The following is a 15,744-nucleotide window of genomic DNA, read 5'->3' on the forward strand; positions in this document are numbered from 1 at the left end:
GGAGAAGAAGGAAATGGAGATCTCCTCATGGTGCCGCACGGGTATGAACTTCCTGAGTAATCTGTTCACATCTCTTCAGCTCATCCCTTCAGACAGTGACAGCGAAGAGGAGGTCAGTGATGAGGACAGTGATGTGGACAGCGATGAGGACAGCGATGTGTAGCCGTGTGCCCTGCCAGCTGTCCATGCAATAAATTCTGTGACACTTTCCGGGTGTTGTCATTTTGGGACAGCACTGGGCATGTTTGGGTAAAGCAAAGGAAACAGCAGCAGGAAATGTGTCCAGAGGAGCTGGGTGTGCTTTCCTTTTTGGTTCTGGCAGCTGCATAGCCAAGCAGGCTCTCGTGCCCCTGATGCCGGCCCCCCTCTGCCAGGTTTGCAACAACAGCATGCTGTCTCTCAACCCCATGGCACTGGTATCACCAGCCCATTGGTGGACGTGTCCATCACCGGGCTGCACCATAGTGGGAGTCCTTTATGTTGGCTGGGAGGGCAGCAGTGCAGTGATAGCAGTGATGTGACAAGATTAGTGATGCGGTGAGAACGGCTTAACCTGGGCCGTGCACGACTTCACACTGCAGCTGCAGGTGGGCGAGCAGCCCATGAGCAAGGAGGAATACCTGCAGGACACAGAGCGCTTGCAACCTGGTACAGCCATCACCACTTGTCCCTGCACATCACTGTGTGTCCCTGTGGGCAGTGGCACTGCGGTGATGGTGGCAATGCAGAGAACAGGCATACAGTGAAGAGCAATGAGCTGCTGGGCTGCCAACACAACTTCTTCCCCCGCTGCAAGCAGCTCATGCTGGAGCAGCCGGCAGCCGACATGGTGCTGGCAGTGTGGGAGGAGCTGCACGAGGATGAGATACAGCCGGGCTTCTGGCAACAGGCAGATGGCTTCTGCTGGCACATGGAGTAGGAGGTGCAGGTGAAGGTGCTGCTGGGCAGCTGGATAGTGATGGGCAGCAGTGAGCACAGGTAGAAAAGGACGGGTGGCACACGGGGAATGCGTGCGGGTGACTGTCACCTCCTGCAGTGCTGGTGTGCCTGGCACAGAGATACGTGGCAGCCATCACCAGCAGCAAGCCAGCACCTGTGGCTGTGCCATGGCATTGTGTGGTGGTACCAGCACAGCGTGGCTGAGCAAAGGGTGTGCACTGTGATGATACCAGTGCACTGTGGCTGCACCACGGCACTGTGCTGCAGTACCAACACCACGCCCTGACACACTGGAGCTGCTGCTGGCTGGAGTGGTTGATAACAGGCTGGGTGTTGTCTCCAAGCCGCTGTGATATGCTGTGCCTGTGCCAGCTGCCCCTATCAGAAGTGCAGGCCACAGCATTCACACAGGAAGGCAGCTGGCAATTCTTGTACTATGCAACAGCTCCTGGACAGTTGAGAGGTCTTCCAGTATGTTCTGCTCCATGATCTTCCCAGGCACAGAGCTGAGGCTTGCCAGCCTGCAGTTCCCCGAGTCCTCCTTCCTCCCTTTCTTACAAATGGCAGTGATGTTTGCCATTTTCCAGTCTCTGGGGACATCTGATAGCCAGGCGGCTCAGCAACTGCATCAGCCAGCTCACTCCGTACAAACAGCAGCAGAGGGTGGGCCCTGCATGGACAGCACAGTGATGCTGTTGTGCAGTGGTGCAGGCACACTCTGGCTGTACCGTGTTGTTGTGTGATTGTGTGGTGGTACAGGTGCATTTTGGCTGCAGTATTGGAGATATTGTGTTGTGGTGCTGGCACACTGTGTCTGTACCATAGAGGTACTGTGCACTGCTGTCGGGGCATTGTGGATGCACCTTGGTATTGTGAGGCAACACCAGCATGGCTCAATGTCCCACAGGAGAATGAGGCACTGGTGCTGGACTGCTTCAGGCATGAGACAATGGTACTACAGCTGTAGATGAAGTGGCTGCAGGAGGAGAAGCACTGCATCCAGCAGCTATGGGTGTCATGGGCACAGTGGTCATGCAGTCCCTGCCCTCAGTGGCCAGCCAGGTGTCAGGCACTCTCAGCAAACAGCTGCAGCATGCTGGAGCACTTTTCCCCACCAGCAGTGCCTGCAGTGAATCCACTAATATGGTACAGGCAACGTGACTTCAGCGAATGGACCAGGATTCCGGGAAAGGAAGAGAAAAAAGGGAAAATCAAACAATGACAGGATGTGGAATGTGGGGAGGAGCGGGACCTGGCTTTACTATATATTGCAGTTCCCAATCTGTGATCACAGCAGTCAGCTCTTTTCCCAGCCAACAGTCCGTGGTTGTGAATCCACTGGCACAGTCCAGGCACAGTGAGTTTGGGGAACTGAGTAGTATTCTGAGAAAGTGAAAGGGAAAGGAAAAAAAAAGGCAAAAGATCAGCAGGAGGTGGGACGTAGGGAGGAGGGGGACTTGGCTTTACTATATATTGCAGTTTCCAATCTGTGAGCGCAACAGTCAGCTGCACAACCATGGACACTCCAGCACTTCCAATGCCGGCCCCGCTCTGCCTGGTGACCAACAAGGACAACGTGCTGTCCCTCAACTCCATGGCACTGGCTGTGCTGCGCAGTGTCACCCAGCCCTTGGTGGTGGTGGCTATCGCTGGGCTGTACCGCACTGGGAAGTCCTTCCTGATGAATCAGCTGGCACAGAAACGCACTGGTGAGCAAAGGGGGAAATCCCATCTGTTTGGAGGGGCATCTTGTGGGATTTCAGAGAGCTCACTGCCCACAGGCTTCCCGCTGGGCCCCACGGTGCATGCGGAGACCAAGGGCATCTGGATGTGGTGCCTGCCCCACCCGCGCCGGCAGGGAGTGACCTTGGTGCTGCTGGACACCGAGGGGCTGGGAGACCCCAAAAAGGTGAGTGCAGGGGTAGGGAGGTCCCAAACACCCCATAGAAGTGGATCCCCAGTAACTCAGATATGTGTGCAGGATGACGATGACAGCGACGCCTGGATCTTCACGCTGGCGTTGCTGCTCTCCAGCACCCTGGTGTACAACAGCATAGGCACCATTGACCAGCGGGCACTGGAGCAGCTGCGGTACAGGGATGGCTGGGAGGGAGGTGACAGTGTGGCAAAGATACTGCAGTGACAACGCTGACGGGGTGACGTGGGTCCCACAGGCTGGTAACGGAGCTGACAGAGCACATCCGCGTGCGGGAGGAGAATGACAACCCAGCATCCAACTTTGTCCGCGTCTTCCCGGGCTTCATCTGGACCGTGCGTGACTTCACACTGCAGCTGCAGGCCGGTGAAAAGGCCCTGAGTGAGGATGAGTACCTGGAGGATGTGCTGCGACTGCAGACCGGTATGGCCACCAGCGTGTGTCCCCACGCAGCCCTGTGCGTATCCACCGTCGGTGGCTCTGTGCTAACGGTGGCAATGCAGGGGACGGGAAGAAGGCCAAGGAGCGCAATGAGCTGCGGCGCTGCCTGCGCAACTTCTTCCCCCACCGCAAGCTGTTCACGATGGAGCGGCCAGCAGCTGATGCGGATCTGCCGCGGTTGGAGGAGCTGCGGGAGGACGAGCTGCAGCCGGGCTTTCGAAAACAGGTGGACGCCTTCTGCCGGTACATCTGGGAGGAGGCGCCGGTGAAGGTGTTGCCGGGTGGGCACGAGGTGACGGGCAGCGGTGAGTGGCAGCAGCGTGAGAATGGGTGGCATGCAGGGGACGCGTGCAGGTGACGGGGACACATGCGTGGCAGTGACATGTGTGAGTGGCTGTCACTTCTCATAGTGCTGGCGGGTCTGGCGGAGAAATACGTGGCGGCCATCACCAACGGTGCAGTGCCCTGCGTGGAGAGCGCAGTGACAGCACTGGCACGGGCCGAGAACAAAGCAGCAGTGGAGGCGGCGGTGGCCGAGTACCAGCGGGGCATGGAGCAGGGCCTGGTGCTGCCCACGCCCTCACACAGTGCTCTCATGGCTGTGCATCAGGACTGTGTGCAACGCGCCATCACCCTCTTTCTGTCCCGTGCCTTTGCTGACCATGAACGCCAATACCATGCGGAGCTGGTGGTGAGTTGTCGTCACATCGTGGGGTATTGGAGGCATGGCTGTGCACTTGAGCACTGATCTGTGGCGCAGTGCAAGCTGGAGGCAGCCAAGGAGGAGTTCTGCCAGCGCAATGAGGAGGCGTCGGAGCAGCGGTGCCATGCAGTGCTGCAGGAGCTTTGGAGGGATGTGGAGCTCCGCCTGCAGAATGGGGACTACGTGGCACCTGGTGGTGCACAGCTGTTCAAGGAGGACCTGGACCGCGTGCTGGAGGAGTACAAGCGGCGGCCTGACAAGGGTGTCAAGGTGAGTGGGGTGTGTGGGAGTGGGCTGGGGTGGCACCAGGTGCGATGGAACTGTGCCTCATGGTTGTTCGGTCAGGCGGAGGCGGTGCTGGAGGTGTTCCTGCGGGAGCGCGAGGGGCTGGCACACGTGTTGAAGGCCACTGAGGTGCAGCTGGAGCTGGCGGAGCGGCAGCGGGAGGCAGCAGCGGCCGAAGCAGAGGCGGCCCAGAAGGCTGCAGAGGCACGGCTGGAGGAGCAGCGGCGCACCGTGGAGGAACACAAACGTCAGCTGGAGCAACAGTTGAAGGAGGAGCAGCGTGCGTGGCTGGAGGAGCAGCAGCGCGTGTTGGAGCACCACAAGAAGGTGAGCGCTGTTGTGAGTGTACTACAGATGTGTTCTGTGTTGGTACCAGCACATTGTGGCTGTTATGGCATTGTATGCTGCTACTAACACTGCTCCCTGTCCCACAGGAGTATGAAGCACTGGTGCGGGAGGGCTTCAAGCGTGAGGCAGCAGCCATGCAGGAGCTGATCATACAGCTGCAGAAGGAGAACACGGAGGTGGGCACCTGGGTTAGCTCTACTCTGAACGTTCTGAGCAACATTTTTGCAATGTTCCTGCCTGGCCTGGCAGTCAAGCTTTTCAGCAGAGTGCAGCATGTGACATAGTCTGTTCCCCAGCAGCTGTCCCTGCAATAAATCCTATTGGTGCGGTACTGCCCGTCTGTGCGCTGTTTTTGTGGCGATCAGTACCTGCCACTCTTTCCCTTGTAGCAACCCCACAGCAGCCAGATTTTCTGACAGGCCAGGCAAGACAGACAGCTGCTTAATGTTGTCTTTGTTTACAGCAGCTATTCAAAATGCCCATCTATATCCCTTGGGATCCTTAAAATTCCCCCTTCTGAGGTAATTGATACCTAGTATACACGGAACCCTTGGGCCAGTCACAATCAGGTGCTTTTGCCAGTCCTTACAAGTGAGGTTAATTTCAGCCTCCAACACAGGCCATTGTTGGGAACCCCCCATTACCCCAGAAATATGAACTGATTTTGTGCCTTGGTGACCTGAGGGCATTAGAGTGCACTGTGCGCCAGTGTCCAGCAGCGCCTCATATTTCTGTGGTTCTGATGTGCCATGCTATCAAACCCACACAGTCCAATATATTCTGTTGCCCCTTTCCCCTCCTGGCTGGGGGCAGGGTCCTTCTATTTGTTAGCTCTATCCTCCTTCTTCCTTGATCACAATCAGGGTCCTTAGCATTTTTGCCACATCCTGCAGCAACAGGAGCAATCACCTTTTTGGAGGAGTTCACCTTGGTGGTTGACCTGTCTTGTAATTCTTTTATCCATGCTCATTGTGCCATGACATATCGTGAGGCTGGGCGGTGGTACCAGCACATCGTAGTTTCCCCATGGGGTTGTGTGGCTGTACCAGGAAGATGTGTGGTGATGCTGGCACACTGTACATGTACCATGGATATGTTCTGTGGTGGTACCAGCACACTGTGTCTGCATTAACCTGCTTGGTGATGGTACTGTTGCATTGTGGCTGCACCATGGCATTGTGTGGTGGCAGCAACCCCACTCCCTATCCCACAGGAGCACAAGGCACTGATGAACGAGGGCTTCAGACGCATAGAGGTGGCAATTCAGCAGATGATTGAGCAGATGCAGAAGGAGAAGAAGGAAATGGAGATCTCCTCATGGTGCCGCACGGGTGTGAACTTCCTGAGTAATCTGCTCACATCTCTTCAGCTCATCCCTTCAGACAGTGACAGCGAAGAGGAGGACAGCGATGAGGACAGCGAAGAGGAGGACAGCGATGTGTAGCTGTGTGCCCTGCCAGCTGTCCATGCAATAAATTCTGTGACACTTTCCAGGTGTAGTCATTTTGGAACAGCACTGGGCCCTTGTATAATCAAAGAATATTAAGATGCTATAATAATGAAATAAACAAGAGAGTTAGGCAAAGCAAGACAAAGAGAATAAATAGGATGCTTACCCGTATCCTGGGCTTGCTCAGGAAACTCCAGTGGAGTGGATCTCCAGAAGAGAGATCCTTCCCCACTGGTAGTCAGCTCTTAAATGGGTCTAGAAGAGGTGGAGCCAGGCTCCACCCCTTCCTGCAGCACAGGAGAATTGCTTTCACCTGTGCTCCCATGGCTGACTCATTGCTCGCCTCAAGTGATCAATCAGAGGTTCAGGCCATGACTCAGCCATTCCCTTACACTCCACCCCTTCACAGCATGAACCAATGATCAGGTTGACTAAAGGGTAAGCTTTTCCTAATACAGAGACCTACTATATCACAATGCTTATACAATTTCCATTGCGATGCATGTTGGTACAATTCAAGACAAGTGATGATTGGTGAACATTGATATTCTTTTATGGGCCAGTGCTCGATGATGTTACTGGAGGCACGTGGTCGTGAGGTGCAGGTCCATCTTATGTTCCATCAGTCCCATGTAGGCCATCACCGGGTGTTGCACGTGATCTGACCATAACACTGGAATGCTTTGATGGCATTTTGTTCCTTCCAGTGATCCTGAAGGCTCAAAGACTCACGGGGAGTAATACAGATGTTTCAGGGGTAGCAGGAGGGGAAGGTCTGCTCTCCAGGGCAAGATACAGGCCGTATTTCTATCCTGGGTCAACACTTGGGCTTGTACTGGGGCATGTCCCGGCCGCCTGTACCACACCTTCTGGCCAGATATCTGTGGCTGCATAACTATGTCAGGCACCAAAGGAGGTCTCCTGATCTGCCATAGGGACATGATGGGGGTCCCTTTAGCAATGAAGATCGGAGTGTTGACCACAATATCAGTTGGCCATGTACCTATTACTGGAGGAACTACTGAGCCTCCCACCTCCAACAATCTCCCCCAAGGTGCGAGTAGGCCACACCACTTGGGTCCTACCTGCACCTTCCACGGCCATTTTATTCTATGGGTGCCTGGTTCTAAATTCTCAGGGGCAGGGAGCAGAAGATTATTTTCATTACCAATCTGGGGTCTTACCTGATGATCAGTGCCTGTAATTTGGATCCTAATCGGGGTGGCCCATGTTGTCTGCAGCATTCTCAGGGCACTGGGTCTGCCATCTCAGGGTCTTTCATTCAGGTCCTGCAAGGCTTCATACAGTCTTTTGCAGGGACTGAGAGTCTATCTTCAGGGCAGCCTTAAGAATACCATTATAACATTCAATGAGGCCTGCCCCTGTTGGATTATATGGCAGGTGGAATCGCCATTTGATGTTATTTTCTTCTGCCCAGCACTGTATCGTTGCACCAGTAAAATGAGTCCCTTGGTCGCTCTTGATGACTTGAGGTGTCCCGTAGGCAGACATCAGTTTAGTCAGTGCCTTGATGGTATATACCTGGTTTGCTTTCGGTACTGGATAGGCCTGCAGTAGCCCACTTGCAGTGTCGACGCAGGTCAGAGCATATCTCGCCCCCTCAGACCGAGGAAGGGCCCAGTGTATCGACCTGCCATCGCTGGAAAATTAGACCCCAGCCCGAATTAAATCGTTAAACAGTTGTTTTCAGGAGACCCTTATGGGTCCTGATTGAGGAGCTTGAGTAGCTGGCATTTTGGTTTTAGTCACCGACAAGACCTCGGCTTCTTCTAATGTCCAAACATTGCTCCTTGTCCGCAGGCGCTCTGTTTCTCCTAGGTCGGCCACAAACTGTGCAGCCTGCTGGACTACCGCTTCTGAGACCACCAGGGGATTTAATATAGAGACCAAAGTACCATACAGATGAGAGGGAGCTTGCTGTAGAATTAAGTCTCTCATCCCTGCTGAGAATTTGACCATATCAGGGCCATCAAATGTGTCTTCATAAATTGCTTCCCTTACAAATAGTTCACGGATATCATTTTGGAGATCCTCTATGGAGGACCACATCCCTGTATGTAAAGGTATATCAGATACCATACAGCAGGCCACCATTAACCATTCTATTATAGAATGGTTTTCATCAAGATATTGATTACCTGCATATAACCCCTGCCTGAGAGCAGGATGGACAGTCATGGTGGCCAACTTGGCTATTTCCGGGCCATTCACCAAAACACTTTCTGCCCCAGAATCCCACAGTTTTAATAACCGAGCTGGCACACTTTCTCTAGGTTTCTGCCGAAATCACTGTACTAAATCCATCAATTCCGTTGCCGTGTACGGCCAGGCTGTTACATGCAAGTGAGTCTGGGCAGGGGGCCACTGATCAGGTGGCACCCCTGCCAGTCTGCCCTGTACTTTTTTTGTTTTCTGAGTTATAACAGGACGGACTTCTAGCGGATCTGTCAAAATCAGAGATCCAAGATCTGATTTAATTTTTTTTATTTTCCTGATTAACAAAATCTGTTGATTCAGGAGTCTGGCCATTGTTTATTGAGATGCTTCCAATTTGACCTATCAGAAGATGCAGAATTGTTGTTTTTTTTTTTCCTGTTAATATGCCAAGTTCATGCTCTGACTTTTTAATACAATCTTTCAAAAGTTGGTTTTCATTCACTAAAGTATTATTCCTCATTGCAGTATGACTTAAAGCATTTAATAGTGGCCATGCCACTGTAGAGGCAGCTAATTGTCTTTCTTCCGAGATCAATATATCCTTGCCTAGTTCCTGAAAGTAATCTGCCATGCTATATTGGCAGATGTTTCCCACAACACGTAGGGGACCCCATTTCTCAATGATAACTGCTAGCTCATAATAAGGGGATCCCACAAATCCTGGGATCTGCCCTGGAATCATTTTAGGTAGGGGGGTAGCATTCTCCCCCTGGACCCATTTAGAGAAATTCCAGAGAAAGGACACGATATAAATTTTAGTATATTTGGCTTGCCTGGCATGCCAAGTGCATAATCAAAGAATATTAAGACATTATAATAATGAAATAAACAAGAGAGTAAAGCAAAGCAAGACAAAGAGGAAAAAAAAAAAAAAAGGATGCAAACCCATAACCTGAGCTTGCTCAGGAAATAACAGAGGAGTGGATCTCCAGAAGACACCCTTCCCCAATGGTAGTCAGCTTTTAAATGGGTCTAGGAGAGGTAGAGCCAGGCTCCACCCCTTCATGCAGCACAGGTGAATTGCTTTCGCCTATGCTCTCATGGCAGACTCATTGCTCTCCTCAGGTGATCAATCAGAAATTCAGTCTGTAACTCAGCAGTTCCCATACAGCCCTGTTTGGGTAAAGCAAAGGAAACAGCAGCAGGAAATGTGTCCAGAGGAGCTGGGTGTGCTTTCCTTTTTGGTTCTGGCAGCTGCATAGCCAAGCAGGCTCTCGTGCCCCTGATGCCGGCCCCCCTCTGCCAGGTTTGCAACAACAGCATGCTGTCTCTCAACCCCATGGCACTGGTATCACCAGCCCATTGGTGGACGTGTCCATCACCGGGCTGCACCATAGTGGGAGTCCTTCATCTTGGCTGGGAGGGCAGCAGTGCAGTGACAGCAGTGATGTGACAAGATTAGTGATGCGGTGAGAACGGCTTAACCTGGGCCGTGCACGACTTCACACTGCAGCTTCAGGTGGGCGAGCAGCCCATGAGCAAGGAGGAATACCTGCAGGACACAGAGCGCTTGCAACCTGGTACAGCCATCACCACTTGTCCCTGCACATCACTGTGTGTCCCTGTGGGCAGTGGCACTGCGGTGATGGTGGCAATGCAGAGCACAGGCATACAGTGAAGAGCAATGAGCTGCTGGGCTGCCAACACAACTTCTTCCCCCGCTGCAAGCAGCTCATGCTGGAGCAGCCGGCAGCCGACATGGTGCTGGCAGTGTGGGAGGAGCTGCACGAGGATGACATACAGCCAGGTAACAGTGATGGGACGAGAGGGAATGGCCTCAAGTTGCACCAGGAGAGCTTCCCGTTGGATGTCAGGAAGAAGATCTTTGCTGAAAGAGCGGCCGGGCACTGGCACAGCTGCCTGGGGAGCTGGGAGAGTCAGCGTCCATGGAGGTGTTCCAGAGCCGTGGGGATGTGGCACTGGGGGACGTGGGCAGGTGGGGAGGTGGACGGTGGGACTTGGTGATCTTAGAGGTCTTTGCCAACCACAGAGATTCTGTGATTCCGTGAATCGAGTCATTTATTGTAAGGAGAGGTAATCAGCAGCAAGCACCAAAACGTAAAGCGTTCAGAACACCGCAGAACCACCTGAACGCTCCATTGGGATACTGATGGAGCCACCCGTAGCCCGGCAGCATCCAGGTGGGGCCAGGAGGGTGGACGTGTCGCCCAGTGCCTTCAGCAGCACCAACACGCTGGGTTCCAGCGGGGCTGCGTCCGGCACCGGGCCCCTCACCCTGCGCTGGCTGCAAGAGCCTCCGCCCTCCTGCCTGGGTGCCCCCAGCCACTGTGAGGTGTGATGGCGTCACAGAGGTGGCACGGAACGGCCATGGTGACACGCGGGGTGTGGAACACAGCTAAGGCTGCGGGGCTCAGGCCGAGCTCAGTGCGACTTGGTGAGGTGAGCAGGGAGGAAGGGGCTGCCTGGGGCTGCCGAGGGAGGCGGGTTCCCCGGCGCTCAGGGCCTGAGCTGAGAACTCAGCCTCGTCCCGCTTCTGCCACAGGTTGTCACGCGGAGGAGAAAGCCTGGTGTTGCCGGGACAGACGCTCTGCGAGGCTCACTGTTGATGCACACGATGTCCGAGGGGACGCAGGAGGCCGCCGGCTTGAGCGAGCTGGGTGAGAGCAAAGTATCCCTGCACGCAGCTCCCCGCCGCCGGGCAGAGGGGTGCTGGGGGTCTGCCTGCGGCGGAGAGGGGAGGCGGGGGCACGCAGGGCCCGTGTGCTCCTTGGCCAGGGGGGCCGCGGTTGGGCTGCGGCTGCCTGCTGGCACCGCTGGGCCTGCAGTGCCCCTTGCCCTCCACGGCCTCCAGCCCTGCCCCTCAGCTGGCACGGCCGGCACAGAGCAGCCCCTGGGACAGCCCCCGGGGGCACCTGGCCCCGCAAGGCGCTCACTGTGCTCCTCTCTCCTCTCCAGCATGCGTGCTGTGTGGCCGAGCGGATAACCAGAAATCCGTCTTCGGCAAGAAATACGAGATGTATGGGATGTGCTTCCATGCACTTTGTGTGGTGAGTTCCCTCGCGGCTCCTGCCACCTTCCTCCAACCTGTGCTTCCCTCCTTTCTGCACTAACAAGAACGGGCTCTTTCCTCCTGTCTACAGGGATTTGCCAACGGACTGTGTCAACATGGAATAGACAATCAAAACAAAGGACTTTTCTATGTTGAACACCTCGTATGCGTACTGAGGCAGGCAGAGCAGACGGTGAGCACCGGACCGGAACAGGGAGCTTGGTGCCAGCAGAGGCATGGCGAGCTTCGCCTGGTCCCAAGAAAGCAATCCCAGCCCTTCCAACCAGCCCCAAGACACATTCCTGCTCTTGCAGACGAGCCCTGTGCAGCAGGCAGCTCTGCAGAGTGCCACCCAGCCCTGCCCCATCCTGTGCCCTGCTGCTCAGCCTGAGCCTGCTGCTGATGGAAATGCTCTGCTCTTTCCAGCTCTGCTTCGTTTGTGGCAAGCGGGGGGCCAGCATCACCTGCGCAGAGATGGGCTGTGACCGCAGCTTCCATTTTCCCTGTGCCGCGGAGGGTCAGTGCGTCACCCAGTTTTTTGGCCAGCACAGGTAAGGGCTGCCAGGCATCGTCTGCGAGCCTCCAACCCCTCTGTCAGCACCGGCCAAAGAAGCGAGGAGTGTGCTGTGACACCTCCCAGCAGCCTGACAGAGCCAGAGCCAAGGCCCGGGGCTCCTTTCTGTTCCTCTGCCCTCCTCGCAGCACTTCTCACCTTGCCCATCCCTCCCATCTTCCCCCAGGTGCTTCTGCTTGGAGCACCTCCCGCAGCAGCCACTGGAGACAGCGCCAACACAGGACACGACCTGCATCATCTGCATGGAGCCCGTGGGACTCAGCAGGTCGTACTGCACCATGGTGTGCCCAGCCTGCCAACACGCCTGGTTCCACCGGGCCTGCATCCAGGTAGGAGCCCTCCCGTCACCCGCAGGCACCACAGGTGCTCAGCAGCACCGGGCTCCGCTTACACTCGCGCTGCTTCTGTTCCCGCTGCAGGGCATGGCCAAGAGTGCTGGGCTTTGCTGCTTCCAGTGCCCTCTGTGTAGAGACAGAGAGGTCTTTATTCAAGAAATGGTCAATTTGGGGATCCACATCCCAGCCAGGTTAGTGTCCTTCAGCCAGCTCTCGAGACATGAGGGCACAAGAGCACAAGTGCCTGCCCAAGGACTGTCCTGGCAGGCCTGGCCCTTTGCTGCCTGGGAGCAGCGGCCTCAGCTTCACACATATGGTGGAACGGCAGTCAGGCTGGAAGAGCAGGGATGGCTTTGGTCAGTCTTAGTCTCGAGGCACTGGGAGCTCATCACATTCCCTTCTCTGGCAGAAAACCAACATGGGAGGACAACTATGCGTATGCATCCCTGGGAGTCAGGCACAGGAGCTGCAATGCCAGCGACTGCCGTTCCCCACACGGCAGGGATCGGGCAGAGGCAGAGGGGTGAGTTACCTCAGCAGCCCTCTGGGGCTCTGCGTGGGATCGCGGCCTCACCACAGCCGGGAGGAGCACAGACTGAGCACCAGAGCTGTGCCGGGCACTCCCTGGCTCAGGTCACTTTGTCCTCACGGCCACAACCCCTTGTTTTCCCCAGGCCCTGGCAGCTGCTCCTCTGCAGATCCTGCGCTGCACAAGGCACTCACCGGCGCTGCTCCAACTTGAGTCCGAGAACAACCAGCTGGGAGTGCAACGCCTGTGCTGGAGAGGGCACCGGTAAGAGGCAAACGGCCGCGTGCTGCTGGGCTGGGGCCAGGCGAGGCCTTGCTCAAGTCCCTTTGGCCCATGACGAATGGGACCCTGCCCCTCCCCAGCGCTGGAGATCTGTCCCGCTCACCTTGCTGTCTCCCCTTCCAGCCTCCAGCACCAACGTGGACAGCGCTGGCCCCACCACCACCAGCCAGCAGGGACCGGGGCCATCCCAAGGCCCCATAGGACGGGAGAGCAGCAGCTCCGGCACCACCAACCAGGCACCGTCGGGACCAGATCCCAGTTCCCAGGTGCCTGAGCTGCTCTCCAGGCAGGCAGGGCGGGCCCGGACTCGGAGCCGCTCGCCTCTCACACGTCGGGCTGCAGAGAACAACAGCCAGCCCCGAAGACGCCGAAGACGCCGCAGGAGCCGGTCCTGGCGGCGAGGCCCAGCCCGGGGGCGAAGCCGCTCCCGGGTACCACGTCGGGCCCTGAACTTCAACCGCCGGCCCCACTGATGTGGCGGGAGCTGCTGTGTGCAAGCTCCAATTGCTGTATAAAGTCATCAATAGTCCATCACAATAAAACAGAGTTCCATCATGCCACTGTCAGCTTTCTTCTTCTCTGCCTTTCCCAAGGAGGGCAGCTTTTGGGTCTGCAACCACAGCCATCTCTTCCCCCAGCACCCAACCCACTCCTTCCTCCCCCCAGCCCGGTTCAGGCTGAGCTGGGTTCTGGCCCCGACTCCAGCGGGGCGCAACGTTTCCAACGCACAACGTGGCAGAGGCCCGGCTGGCAGCTGCAGCCCCGTTCTGGGGGTGTTTCTGCCACCTTGGGGATGTTGCTGCATTTGGGACATGTGGGCAGCCCCACGGCTGCTGCCGGCTGTGGGATGGGCCAGGCCCCGGGCTTTCCTGCTGCATTTGGGCAGTGCCTCAGGTCTGCTGCCACTGCAGTCCTAGAGCAGGAGTAGACATCAGAGCTGCTCTCAGTTGAATACAGGCTGTTTGGCATTCCGGGTTCCAGTCCAAAATTTCTCCTCCTTTCACAGCTTCCTATTCCACGATCCTCCATCAGTCCACAGTTTGGTATCCATAATCTATAGCATCCTGCCGTATCTAAGGCAGCTTGCATTTCCCATTTATTTTGATTTTGGCTCTGGCATTTGACATACGGCCTGAGTTGGGTCTTTACCAACCATGACTCCAATTCTAATGGCATTGTGGGACTGCACTTGACAGCAGAATGCAGTGCTGAGGGGGTTCTGCTGACAGACTCTGGTCCTGCCTTTGCCATTCCAAGGACCCATGCTGCTCCCAGTTCCCTGGCTGACCGTATCTGCCTCCAAAATCCCACAGTCTCCCTCTCATTGCCTGTAAACTGTCCCAAATTCTCCCAGAATTACCTGTAAAATGCCCCTGATTTGCCTCAGAAATTCCCCAAACCACCAAATTGCCTCAAACACCTCTAATTGCCCACTGCATGTGGGACTCTGCCCAAACCAGGAGGGATCCTGAGAATCCACCCTGCAGCAAACTTCAGCTCTGGAACCAATCCCTGCCTGGCTTTCACCCAGACCACTTGGAATCATAAGTGAAATCAAAACCTGTGCTTCTGCTGCAGCACCCAGGGAGTGTTCACCCTCCTCATAGAGGAGCGTGCATTAGGAGGGAACAGGATCTCCATGCCCCATATCCCCATGTTCCCCTCTACATCCCCATGCCCTCCTTATGCAAGAAAAGCTCAGAATTCATAATCGTCGATCACACGTAGATCTCAGTGAAGCAGCAAAGGTTTTTTGTTCATAATTGCAATAGTGGGCACACTCCTCTTGTGGGAAAGGAGAAAACACGCACTTGATCAGTGAACCACTTCTCCTTCTCATGGCAGGTAATTACTCTCCTGTTCCCCTATTGGCCAAGTACCCCAGACTCACAATCTAGTGACACATTTGTTAATCCATTTTTCCATATGACGTTTATCACCTATGGTTTTTAAGATCATTTTGTGTGCTTCTATGGATACAGGAGGGCAATATTTCTTGAAGTTCTCATCTCACCCATCTCATGCCAAGCTTTCCTTACGCTGCTCTGTACTTTTGTCCAGTTTCTCATACTAACAAAAGCCATGTTTAAGAAAGAAGAAACCCATATCAGGAAATATCTAAAGGTTACTAAGACCCAGTTCCTGATTCGTGATACCTGTTATGCTTTGCTAACAAGCATAAATATAATTACATTTTATATTTACTTTGCAACCTTTCCCTTTTCAAAGAACTTGTGTATTCTTCCCCAAAGGTTCACAGAATCACAGAATCACAGAATCATAGGGGTTGGAAGGGACCTCCAGAGATCATCGAGCCCAACCGCCCTGCCCAAGCAGGTTCCCTACACCAAGAGGTGTTGTGTGGTGTTAGTGTCACACAGTGGCTGTGCCATTTTGCTGATGTGTGGTGGTACTGGCACGTTGTGGTTGTAAAGATGGTCACCGTGATGGTGTTAGATGGCACTGCTGGCATGACATGTCTATCCCATACGTTTGTGACGCGGTGGTGGTACCAGCACATTGTAGCTTTCCTATGGGCCTCTTTGGCTGAACCAGGAAGGTGTGTGGTGATGCTGGCACACTGTGCATGTACCATGAACGTGTTATGTGGTGGTACCAGCACACTGTGTCTGCATTAAGCTGCTCGGTGGTGGTGCTGTTGCACTGTGGCTGC

At 55.0% G+C, this 15,744-nt stretch overlaps 2 protein-coding genes and 1 pseudogene across 3 annotated transcripts; 2 read left to right on the top strand and 1 right to left on the bottom strand.

The window, feature by feature from the left end:
• The first annotated feature begins 2,198 nt into the window (after positions 1-2,198).
• LOC149916383 (guanylate-binding protein 1-like) lies at positions 2,199-6,141 on the top strand. Of its 2 annotated transcripts, XM_090147954.1 has the most exons (11): positions 2,199-2,296; positions 2,419-2,648; positions 2,721-2,848; positions 2,921-3,030; positions 3,114-3,298; positions 3,379-3,621; positions 3,727-4,007; positions 4,077-4,289; positions 4,365-4,631; positions 4,739-4,828; positions 5,866-6,141. In XM_090147954.1, the coding sequence occupies exons 2-11, from the start codon at positions 2,456-2,458 to the stop codon at positions 6,094-6,096; spliced, it is 1,941 nt and encodes a 646-aa protein (XP_090004080.1). In that variant the 5' UTR covers positions 2,199-2,296; positions 2,419-2,455; the 3' UTR covers positions 6,097-6,141. The 2 variants fall into 2 exon arrangements, with proteins under 2 accessions (XP_090004080.1, XP_090004081.1); XM_090147955.1 differs by having other exon boundaries at positions 2,257-2,648.
• A 304-nt stretch (positions 6,142-6,445) lies between these two features.
• On the bottom strand, positions 6,446-9,121 carry LOC149916384 (uncharacterized; annotated as a pseudogene).
• A 2,899-nt stretch (positions 9,122-12,020) lies between these two features.
• LOC149916385 (uncharacterized) lies at positions 12,021-13,800 on the top strand. The gene is made up of 4 exons (XM_090147964.1): positions 12,021-12,450; positions 12,669-12,782; positions 12,934-13,052; positions 13,194-13,800. Exons 1-4 carry the CDS (start codon positions 12,167-12,169, stop codon positions 13,541-13,543), a joined length of 867 nt encoding a protein of 288 aa, XP_090004090.1. The 5' UTR covers positions 12,021-12,166; the 3' UTR covers positions 13,544-13,800.
• The last annotated feature ends 1,944 nt before the right edge of the window (positions 13,801-15,744 follow it).

The sequence above is a fragment of the Phasianus colchicus genome, chromosome 11 (genome assembly GCF_987193195.1).
Source record: "Phasianus colchicus chromosome 11, bPhaCol1.hap1.1, whole genome shotgun sequence".
NCBI lineage: Eukaryota > Metazoa > Chordata > Aves > Galliformes > Phasianidae > Phasianus > Phasianus colchicus.